Source organism: Seriola dumerili, unplaced genomic scaffold, assembly GCF_002260705.1.
Source record: "Seriola dumerili isolate Sdu_G_001 unplaced genomic scaffold, Sdu_1.0 BDQW01000079.1, whole genome shotgun sequence".
Lineage (NCBI taxonomy): Eukaryota > Metazoa > Chordata > Actinopteri > Carangiformes > Carangidae > Seriola > Seriola dumerili.
The window spans coordinates 2526781-2539280 of record NW_019174334.1 but is presented as its reverse complement, the minus strand read 5'-3'; the positions used below and the strand labels follow the sequence as shown (position 1 = coordinate 2539280).

Below are 12500 nucleotides of genomic sequence, written 5' to 3'. Positions count from 1 at the left end.
CACACACACACACACACACACCCAGCTTCAGTATCATTAAACCAACATCCTGCACTTTCCTCTGCTGTCACCAAAGAACTTTTCAGAGGTTTTTGGAGGTGGTGCTGTAGGAAGGCGTGGGCTGAATTCTCCTGAGGCTCCTGAATGAAACATTGAGTAAAGTAGATGTGAAGTCATCTTTCAGGCCCTTGGACTCTGTGTTCATTTGTAGTCTGAATGGTATGCTACCATTCTTTTCAACAGATTTATTTCTGCATTGCAGAATATTGCGGAAGGGAAGACAGGGGGAGGAAGGAGGAGGAAAAAAAAAGAAAAAAAAAAAGCACCTGATAGCAAAGTCACTGCACTTGAATTCAAGGCTGTTTCACAGACGGACAAATCTTCTTGATAGAATATTTGAACAGACTTAATCATTTTAGTGCTCGAGTCTTTGTTTTCATGTGCACAGCAGCATGTCTCTGTAAGTACTCTCTGGACCAGGTATAGGCAGGTAAACATTAACCACAAAGTGCAGCTGAAGTCGATGGGAATGTCATTAGTATTAAGTCATAAACTGAAGTATTGGAGAAATCAACAACTACAAAAAACTGAAAAACTATTCAACATCTACATTTCTAACGTTACCATTCAATAATTTTTGTCTTTTACTCTTTAGTTGACAATCTTGCTACATTTTTTCTATGAGCTTTTTTCTTTTGTTCTTATAATTTCTTTACTCAGGCAGAGACGAAGCCACAATATTGTATCCACAAATGACAGAGAAGAGCAGAAGACTGCCACCTCCGAGAGCCCCATTACTACTGCTAACAGCTTAGTCTGTGCATTCTCATGCAGGAGGAGCATTTCATCAAATTAAGTCCTAAATGATGCGGCTCCTGATTCAAGCAGCAAGATTCTCTCATGTGTAACAAAAAAAAAAAAAAAAAGCAGAAGAGGAGCTCTGTCATTGGCCACAGCATCAAGCCATTTGCAGAGGAAAAAAAATGACCCTGCCATGCTGAGTCACGGTCACCTGGGACAACACGTCTTTTCACACAGGGTGCATGCTCAGTGGTAACTCTAACCTAAAAGTACAGTGCAGTAAACCTCCGGTCATTCCTGCGGTGAATTAATGTGCCCTTAGCAAATAACCAGCAGAGGACAAACATCATTTTTTTTTGTAATTATCTCTCACAATAAACATCCCTGTTTGTTTTTGTCTGGTCATCTCTGTGAAAAAACAGTCAGTGTCGACTGCAGCATATCCAGCAGTGCGCCGAGATACAGGCTGCGCCTGCAAACCCTTATGATTCAGGTGAGGCACTTGATTGATTGCATGTGTAGCATGAGTGATGACGGACATGTTTTCAGATTAGACAAATAAAGTTGGTGTTGCACAGGAGTGGCATCAGCTTGTTGGATATTGATTTTTTTTTTTGGATATTGCATATTTGTCAGTGTCTGCCTGAAAAACTCAATAAGTGCAAAAAAAGACACTTGGAAACTAAAGTGTTCGGATACCTGGACGTTTCCCTCAGCAGTACTGCAGGTGCTCCCGGTTTGGTGCCGACTTTGAGATCAGACAATATGTCAAAGAGTTGAGTGATGAAATGATATTTAGTTGGAAAAAAAAAAAAAAAAGAGTATACAGCCATGCTTGCTCCTCTATGAGGCTGTTCTTAAACACAGCAGAGCTTTGAGCTAAATGCTAGCATTCTGATGTTTAGCGGGTGTGATATTTACCACGTTTACTACTGTAACTTAGCTTTTTAGCATGCTAACATTTGCTAATTAGCACTAAAGATAAAAGGTATTTGATTTCAAACCAAAGTATTGGTCACATTTAAAATTTCATATGATGATGTTTGGTGATTCTCTGACATTTCACCTAAGTCTAAAACGCTTTGCACAGAAGGAATCAGGAAATTTAGAGCTTTCAGACGACGTATAATTTGTCAAGGTGGTTTGATGATTGAGTTCGGTGCAGACCAAAACACACCTAAAGTAGCACCAGGGTCAAAGTGTGGGAGTTTTTCACTTTGCCTTTTGAAATAACTACAAGCGCTTTTGATGTCTGGCATGGCCGGCGAGTGTTAAGAACTAGTTCAGAGGAACCATTAACACGCCCCGCCTGTGAAGTTTTCAGTTAAGGCCGTCATTTCAGATACTGATGACATGTAAATTTACCATAAGGTCATCTGATGCACAGAGACGAGATTAGATTAATAGATCAATTATAAAACATAGATGTGATAAAATACATGAGACAGACGGATGTCATTTCATGTTGCTCCCCCAGGTCATATCAGTCAGACTTTACAAGTGTCCTCTTAACCTGGAAATGTCAAAATGGTGGAACCTCAGCAGACGTATCAACCTGCCATCAGAGCCCATTTGTGTGTCTGAGACTCAGAGTGAGTCAGAGAGGAAGGAAGACAGAATAAAAGGAGAAAAAAGAAAAAGAAAATAAGAGCTAAACCAGATAAAATGAAGTTTTACTTTTGTTTGTGAAGTTGTGGATTTAGAAAGATTTATCCCTGAGCTACAGTCTCAGTCCATGTCTGTACATCTCTGCAGAGGAGTTAACCTCAAGCTGTTGTCGTCTCAATTTATTTGCCTTGAGTTTGAGGGTAAATTCCTGCACTATTTGCATGCACAGTGTGTCATTCTTGTTAACAGCCCTGTCTTCACAGGGGGTAATACCATCAAACCTTTACTGAGCCTCCTTTTCCATTATTGAGATTTTATGGAGCAGTTTATCTTCACAACAGGTTTCCAGAAATTCACAGAGCACTCGTTCAGTCACTCTATCCTAGCAGCCACCAATCTCCCTATAACTTCACTGTTACCGGATACTTCAGACATCTTGAAAACACAGTATACGTCCTGTAGGCATTTCCACACATGGGTGCAGAGAAGTGGCTCGGAGGGATCTGTCACAAAACTTCCAACAAGTCAGATATTTGACTAAATGTGAATTCCACAGCTTTAAAAGTCCAAGTCACTTCTGATGATGCTACTGTGACGTCTGCCGCAGCCGTTCAGGTAGCGGGAAGGCTGCCACACCCAGCGCTGGCGACCTGTCCTCCAGGCGTGATGGTAACCGCTTTATCAAGCCAGATGCCATTGGTTCTTTTTAAAAACACCTGCGCCCTGTCAGATTCTCTCGCCTTGCCAATGCTGACAGTTGTCCACGATTGCATGTTGTGATTTGGTGCTGCCGCAGAAGAACAGGGCCAGGCAACACCCCTCACCCCCTTCTGTACTACTGGAGCTGCTTGTATCTAAACATACACAAATTCTTTCAGAGAAATCGAGCGGCAACTATGAAATCAAATCCTCAAAACTAAAACAAGAAAATAAAGACTATCACAGCTGGCGAATTGATCTGCCACCATGATGCCTTGCGATTAAGGAGTTATGGTTAGAAAAAGATGAAGGTCGTGGTAAAAAGAAACCAATGTGGCGGCTGGTTGAAGATGAGATACGAACAGTGGTCAAGTCACACACTTAACAGTCTCAATCTGCACAAAGGATAAAGCTGTGGGGCCCATGCCTGATAGTCTGGCGTTCACTTTTTACTTTAATACAGAAGAAACTTTAAAGATAAAAGGTTTAGGAATGGAATCATGACAAGAGCAATATTGGCTTTTTCTGTTTCTGATTTCTACTTGAATGTAGTGCTGCGTTTTGTGCATGATTGTAGCTGCAAAGTGCATAATCATCTACATGAGCATTTATTCGTAGTCATCTCTCACAGCGAAAGATTAATTGCCGTGACGTGTGCGTAGAAGTGGACTGGTAAAGAAAAACATCCACTCGTTGCAGAGTGGCACAGAAATAATGTCTGGCTGACTGTTCTCATGCTAAAGAAGTAATCTACACTTCATGTTTCGGTTTTGGTGTATTGACCCTTTCTACAGCATGTTAAAGACACATGTTTGCACAGTTTAAATGTTGAAATTCAGCAGAGTTCAGAAGGAAATCACAGCAAAATTAAACTGTTATGATTATTAAAAAGGTTGACAAGGGAGACAGAAAAAAGACAGAACAGTTGAGGTCATAGCAGGTAAACAAAAGTACCCATCCATCTTGTTGGTGACAGTTTCAAAATGCATTACATGAATGGGAGTCTAGAAGGTGTGTGTCCTCCCTGCTGTAATCTTTCTCACTTAGAGAGTGTGTGTGTGTGTGTGTGTGTGTGTGTGTGTGTGTGTGTGTGTGTGTGTGTGTGTGTGTGTGCGTGTGTGTGGCTGGCTACCTCAGTGGAACAAGCCTCATGAGCGGCGGTGGTTATAATGATCTTGGAGTGCAGCGGGACGAACCCATATCCCAGAGGACAGGAGCACCGAGTAAACTGGTACCATCGCTGCTTAATACAAAAAAAGCTGTTGTGAAGGTCTGAAAAGAAAAAACTTCTTTTCATATAACACAGAGATGAATCAGAGGTGAATCAAGGTAAAAGCTATTACTCCTTATTGATTTTACTTATCAAAGGCAAAGCAATCACAAAGGATGAGATGCAGATGAAAAAAAAATAAAATAAATAAAAAGTCAATAATATTTTAAATCTCAGAGAGACAGCGGAGAGGTGGAGTGAGCGAAAGGAGCCGCGACTCAATATCGGGAAAAGGTCATGAATATTTTGTACTCTCGGTGTGTATGAAAGTGAGGAAAGGAAGAGTTAGTGAAGCTTTTCATTACAAAGTGACATTTGCCTCAATTTGCAGACACCCACTTCACCTAGTCTGACAAAAACTCGGCTGGTTTCAAAGTAAAGTTCATGTGTAACTACTGAAGTTTTGGCTTCATCTGCAACACCTGCAAAATTTTTCAGGATGGAGTTACATATGACAGCTTTAAAAAAAAAAAAGTAAGATATTAAAATCCAAAACATCCTATGTGGCGATGACAAGGTGAAATGTACATTAAAGAGGAATAGGTTTTAACTACATCAAAAACCTGCTGAAAGTGGAGCTGAAATTTGGGGAAATTCATATGATTCATTTATATATGACTCAAGTTGAAAGAGTCTGAGTGAAAATTTTCAAGGCAATCCTGACTTCAATTTAAAAATGAACAAAACCCTGTAACAGAATAAAATCAAATGTAGTTCTTTATTACTTTCAAATCACTCTTCCACATAGAGGAAGTGCAGTGTTGCCATGGTGTCAAGTTTGCGATGGGGAACAATTTGAGTCCTGTTTTTTTTTTTTGAGCCTACATTAGTTTACACTTTGGCAAATTGGCACCATTAAAAAGTTTGCCAAATTAGCTACTAGCAGGTCTTATTTGCAATGTGCACATGGATGTACAGACAATTATCACTGGATTACTTCACTACACAACAGGAAACTTAAAAACATGATGATTCTTAGGGGAGTTCTGGAGTCATGAGGAAAGTCTTTTTATAAATTTCTTTTCTTTAAAAGCAGATTTATGGACGTTTATTTGCAACACAAATCAGAGGAAAAGTGTAAGTCACACTGAATCTAAAAAAAAACAAACAAAAAAAACACGTCTGTTCTGATTTGACTGAATTGTGACTTTGAGAAGACGCGTAGATTTAGATGCATCCTGCAGCTTACCCCTCACATCTCTCCCTTCACCCAGACAAAACTACAAGAGGCCGAAAACGTGTTTCGTGAGGTCACTGTGACCTTGATCTTTGACCTTTGACCACCAAATCCTAATCAGTTCATCTTCGAGTCCGAATAAATATTTCTGCCAAATTTGAAAAAAAAAATTCCCTCGAGGCATTACTGAGATGTCACGTTCAGGAGAATGGGATGGACAGACGGACAACCTGAAAACATAATGCCTCTAGCCCTGACTGTTGCAGACGCATAAAAAACACAAAACAGAAAGAGAGAGAAGGTATTTAGGTGAATTGTTAAAGAATTGTAAAAGTTATTCGATGACATTTTTACCAAATTCTAAGATATTGTCAGTGGTGGTCTATCTTAATCTCACATGTCCATTCAAAGCATTAAAAGAAGTTTTTTTTTGTTTGTTTTTTTTTTGCCGTCATCCTGCCATCGGTACGTGTGGGGTTTTAAGTGCATCCTCCATCTTTGAAGTGTCACATTTAGGTGATAAAGCCTGTATGAGTGCATCATTACTCCCAGAGAGAGGGAGAGAGAAAAAATTCACACATGGATAGAGACCATGTTTGTAATTTTACTGGCTGTTTAAGAGGTGATGGACTGGCTTTTTTCACACCCACAATATATGCAAAGTAAAAGTGCACCCACTTTTAGTTGTAGTTAACAGGAAAAAAAATGTATTGAAAGTTGTGGTTGAAACTTTAGAGACTTTGTGACAAATGATGTCAGCATGAGAAGTGTCGGTTTAAGAGCCAAAACAAGGCCGTATCCTTCCAGCCATCCAATCCTGTTTTAATCACAACACTGGAAGTAATTAGAGAATAAATTACAAGCTCATCTAGATTTACTCTTAATTATCCTTTACAGCACATTAAAGAAATACACTCATTCACTTTCTTGCCAAGAATGAGAAAATCAATATCCCTCTCAAGTCCTTTCAATATTAAGCTTGTTAGCTTAGCTTAGCTTGAAAGAGTATTTTTTTCTGAAGATAACAAATCTAAAACTCCAACTCTACCCTCCACTTAAAACCATACATTACTGTTTTCACTTCCATTTACGTACGGGTTAAAGAAACAACATTTCAAGTATGTATTCTTCAGCTTTGGTATAAGCTTAAAGTTAAACCATGAAAATGGAAACAGTAATGCAAGAGTCAAAGAAAAACAATAAAAGTTGCTCAGGTAAAGAGCTACAAATGGCAGTAGGGAGAAACTGAGGATTAATGAACCATTTTTTATTTTTTTATTATATCTTGAGATGGATGAAATAGTATCTTGATATAATTGATGTGGGAACCAGCAAATGTTAAAACAGAGCGTGAGGGGAAAAGGGCTGCACACAGGGAAGGGATTTATACATTTACATTCACACCAAGTCAGAAACTAATGTGAGGCTTTGGTCTTTTCCCAAATATGCCCTTTTATCAGTGAAAACCTGCTGAAATCCTTTTGAACTGTCAGATTACTAACAAAGTTGCTGTGTTATTCATCTCATTGGAGGGTTTGTATATGGTCTGTACATACAGAATATGTCTTACGATGAGGTAATATCTATCAGTGTGTTACTGGTTACCCAGCAGTAAAAGCCCCATCTTCTTGTGCCCAGCGGTGCTGTCAATAGTCAGATATTAGCACATCTCTCAGTCAGGGGGCAAAAATGAACACTGACTGGCTGGGTCATACAGGCTGGAGCACAAGAGGAGCAGGTAAAACGCGGGAGGTAAAAAGCCCAGAGGTGTTGAAAAGAAGAAATGGATATCCATCAGCACTGATTTGAAAATGACTCTGAGGGGAAGAAAAAAAAAAAAAGGATCTGAAGGAGAGGTTTGGGTCAGGGAACATCACAGAAAACCAAATCCACACCATCCAAACTGGTGCTCATGCTGATCTGAACCACCATGTACCCTGCTGTGATGCGTGTTTAATTTAATAACTCAATATTTGAGTCAAATAAGAAGAAAAAAAAAAAATCTTTTGCAAAGCATGTCAAAAAAAGTTTATATTCATGGATGTCATTAACTCTGGCTTTTGCTCATATTGTAGATTGAGCCTCATTAAACTATAAAAAAAACATTAAACGCAAGTTGATCAAAGTGCAGCACAAAGTTAGTGACTATAAAAACTTCTAATTGATGTACAAGATCAGAATAGTATTACCAAAAGATGAAATATCTAAATAATGTTTAAAACTGACAAAAGTTGAGATATAGTGATGCTCTGTTTTAGAGTCAGCGGCCACAAAGCCGACTTCACCTCCTGAAATTGGCTTTGTGGCCAGTAAGTGAGCACCGGTCTGGAGGTCACAGAGGAATAATAGGTCTGATGTATCAAGATGGCATTCTTCCTTTCCCCCCCCATCAGCTCAATAAATGAAACGTCGCACAATCAAACATTTGATGTCTTCAATACGGTAAATGTTCAAGCTGCATGGTTTTTTTTTTTTTTTTTTTGAGTATCTATTCAGATCTTACACCTCAGGATTATTTGACCCTTGGAAAAGTAAGTAAAATAAGAGAAGGAAAAGGAGAATAGACTGAGCGGATACAAATGAGGCTGGGACACTAAGGGACCCCACAACTCACGAGGCCCATGGTCCGACTCAGGCCGAGTCAAAGATACTGATACCAGGGTTCAGGAGCACCAGGTCAACACAAGCATTAAAGTTCATCAAGAAGAGCAGCGCTGGTCTGAGAAAGGTGGTGCAAAGTTAAATATCAAAAACAGAATAGTTAGTTTAACTCAGCTTGGTAAGAAGGCTGGAAACAGGGGACAGCTACAGCTAGCTCGGCTCTGTCTGAACGTGAAAAACAAACTCATTTAACATATATCTTGTTTGCTTAAACTTTGAAAAAAAGGAAAGTATAAAGTGTCCTATATTGAAGGATCCATTAATGTGTTGTGTACGATTTCATAAGGGGACATTTTCTGATAGGTCAGATAGGCTAGAGGTCGCAGGTGGTCATGCGCAGTGATGTTTCTAAAAGCGACATCACCGACGGGGACGTGGGAAAAATACTACATACATGAAATGTTCTGTAGACATAGACAGCAACGCAACATTAGAGATAATCAGTGTCAAATCACCATTTAAAACAAACTGGTGGTGACAATGTCAGACATTTTATTTTTATGATTTAAAAAGGTAGCCAATGAGTCAGGAAATAAGACCCAGTTTGTTGAGTCAGGACTGAAGTTCTGATAGTGCAGGTATTGAGCAACTTTGAAGGTCCCCGAGAATTTACAGGCAGCAGAGGAGCTGATGTGGTGAGGGCGTTAAACAAGGACACGCGGTTTTGAAAGAAAAGAAAGTGAACGGCAGACATGCATCCAAGACAGAAGGACTCCGAATCAGACATCAGAAGATAGCAAAAACACAACGTTGAGCACCAGTTTTTAAACAAAGGATCACTGAGCTAAAATAGGTCAGGAAGAAAATAAAACCCTGTCAATGAAGTAACATTTACTTTTTTGAGGCCAAAAGTCGAAAACCTTGGTTCCTGGTTGAGAGACAAAAGCTGATTCAATGAATTAAACCATGGCTGTATTACTGAACGGACCCACCGACTACAGACCCCAGAGATGTCAAGGAGCCACTGAGCCACAGCCTCTTTATCAAGTGACTGTTTCTTGTTTGAAAATCATACAGCTCGATTAAGAGACACAAAAAACTAAGAAGAGATGCAAAATGATCCCAAAGAAACACAAAACAACCACAAAAGGGGCCACAGGCACCACAGAGATGCAAAACTACAATAGAAATACATAAAACAACTAGAAAGAGGCTCCAAATGAATTAAAAAGATAAATGCAAAACGACAAAAAAAAAAAAAAGAAAGACAAAACAAGCGTAAAGAGATGCAAAATGATCAGATATGCAAAACTACTACAAAGAAACACAGATAAACACAAATAGCACAGACACACAAACTGAAAAGAGATTAAAACAAGTACAAAAGGACACAAATGAACCAAAAACAAACACAAAATTAATACAAAGAGACAAAAAATTACCACAAAAGATACAAAACAACCAGAAAGATCTTAAACTAACAAAAAGGGACACAAAGAACCACAAGGGTTCAAAACCAGCACAAAAACACACAGCTTTTCAGTCTGTGGCTCCTATATTCGACGGAGGCCCATTTTCTCATAATCATGAACAAAACGAACCAAATGAACAAAACACAAAATTCAGTGATGTTTCTCTTTCTTATCTTATGTTGGTGGAACGTCTCTCTTCCTCCCCCATCAGCCGTCTCTGAGCTCGTTCCAAAACAAAGGTTAGAGGATGACCTGGATTCCTGCTTGTTTTCTCAGACCCGCACAGTAATCTGTGACTGAGTTTACATGCGCAGTTTAAATCTGCTCTTTCATTTGGCTCGTGTAAACACTACATACTGTTTACAGTAACCTGGATAAACTTTGATCCTGGGTTTGAGGCACCTGGAGAACACCCCCTCCCCTCCTCCACCTGAAACATGTTTTTAATGCACCACATGTTCACAGGGTCAACGCTATTATAGATAAAATTGTTCAAGAGCATTGTCTGTAAGGCAGTGCTGTTAAAACCACTGGGAGAGAGTGTGGGAGAAAAGTCCGTTCCTCTTGCTACGAACACAACAGACATGGGGACGATTTTACGGATTAGTCCTGTAAATAACAATGTTGTAATGAAGCTTTTTATGAGGCTCATGAATCAATCAATATTTCTCTGACTTGTTTGCCTTGGGCCTTCTGCAGGGTTTCTCATAATTTTCTCATGTCCACAGGCGGTGATGGTGAAACCACCAGTTTGGTGACTTTAAATGTCCATTTGCATGCCAGTAACACATTTCATCGTCAGTATCTGCCCAAAGGCCTGACTGTATGCAAATACCCTTTTCAATATCAAAATAGTCACAGCAAGAAAAATACAAACTAATGGAAAAAATATATGTATATAAATGAGCTGGTGGCAAAAATGGTCCAGTTTTGGCGTGTGTAGGCCACAAAATAAATTAATTCCATTAAAACAGCATGACTAACATGACATTTAAATAAGTTAAGTTTTTCTCTTACAGAGACGATACTTGACATGGACAGTATTTTTATATTTACATTAACTGAAGTAGGATGTTCTCACCTTTGTGCTGGTCACTGAAGTAACTGAAGTACGTGGGGCAGGTTATTGTTACCACCTCTCCGACACTGGCTGAAGGCCAACAGGCGATGATATCCCACGTGCCTTGGCAACCTGCCACGAAGAGACAATACCATTAACATGGCATCATATTATGACATACGCGCACGCAGACGAGCACTTCGATTGACAAAATGAAATCATGCGTGCTTAACATGACACCCAAACACAATCACTGTGTGTGCTGTGCAGCGACTGCTCAGCACAGTTCAGGACAATCAGTGATTTTAGTGGCTGCTTTTTTTTTTTTTTTTTCTCCTTTAAATTCAGAAAACTATTATTTAATCAAATTTGGTCAAACAGAATTACAGTGTTTTAATGCTGCAGACATTTCAATATTAGGGACGCCAAAAAAAAAAAAAAAAAAAAAATCTCAGGTGATTCAATCTGCTTTAAATCCAAGACATTTAGAGACTCATATCTTCGCTGTCTGGATAGAAAGATGTAGAATGTATTGATTTAAAAAAAAAATAAATAAAAAAAAATCAATACATAATCAGGTAGTTTGTCATTTCTCTAAACCCTGTTCCAAACAATGACAAAAAGGACAAGAGAATGAACTCTCCTTCTCCTTGTATTTCTAAACAGAAACGTTCAGTAACTGTTGTGTATTTCCACCCATTTAACTCCTCAAACTTTTTTGTGCGTAATTACTCTTTAATCTTATTCTGGTTATGCTTTCAGTCATCTCAGTTCTCTTCCATAAACATCTGACTAAAAAGTGAATCCTGCATCACCACCATCACTGGTTGTTTTTTCTCCTCTGACAAAGTGTATACTGAGGCATGAACACACACATGCCATAGATTAGCAGAACATAATTTTTCCAAGAGTTTATTTGGCTGCGGATGGAATAACTGGAATTAAAATACTACAATTGTGCACTCTGTTAGAAATTAAACTCTTTTCTATATTTGAAATGAGAGTCAAAGACTTTCTGTCTGAAAGCGTATTTCAGCAGCGCCATACACAGACCTACGACACCTGAGCAAATGTTCAGAAATGTGTGAAATAACAAAAACGCAAGCAATGGACCATTTCTGAGAAAGAGATTCCAGAAGTTCAGAAACTAATGGTGGCACAGTTAAAAACTTTATACACTATTTCTGTCAGAGTACAGACAGCTTCTTCAAGTCTGTACAACAATCTCTAAAGTTATTTCTGTGTCAGGTGTCAGGACATTTTCATTTTTATGTCTGTTCTGTTGAACTATCTCTATATTTAATATGTTGTATAACCATCGGCTGTGAATGTATGGGTGCTCACGAATGCACACACTGCTAATTCATTTATTAGGGACATGACCTCTGAAAGCAGCTTCCTCTACCTTCCTGCTGAGGAAGCAGATAGGGAAGTAGAGAAATGAGGGTCATTGCAGAGATAAGGAGGAAAGCTGTTTCCACGCAAGCAGTTCATGTATATTCTCTTAATGCACGATGCCGTATGCACGGCTCGTGCAACGATTCTTCACCGCAGTGAGAGCAAATGGAGATAGCACTGACAAAGTTGAAACAGATGAGTTTTTCGCTGTGTTCGTAAGGTCACGGGAAGTAGGTCAAACCAGATTCTTCAGTGGGCCAGAGAACAAACTGAAACCTAAACTTTGTCGTTCGCTTCATATTTATATTCTGTCTCATTCTATTGAGCATATGAGGCGTGTTCATTCAGAGTAGAGTAAGACATTACATTCTGTAAATACATTATATATTTACATACTCATGTCAGACAACGAGG

At 39.1% G+C, this 12500-nt stretch overlaps 1 protein-coding gene across 1 annotated transcript in view; it reads right to left on the bottom strand.

The window, feature by feature from the left end:
- LOC111220962 (vasoactive intestinal polypeptide receptor-like) overlaps positions 1-12500 on the bottom strand; it is a 46456-nt gene that overhangs the window by 23563 nt on the left and 10393 nt on the right. The window contains exon 3 of the mRNA XM_022744270.1: positions 10710-10820. Coding sequence (XP_022599991.1) covers positions 10710-10820 — 111 coding nt within the window. The remainder of the gene's footprint in view (positions 1-10709; positions 10821-12500) is intronic.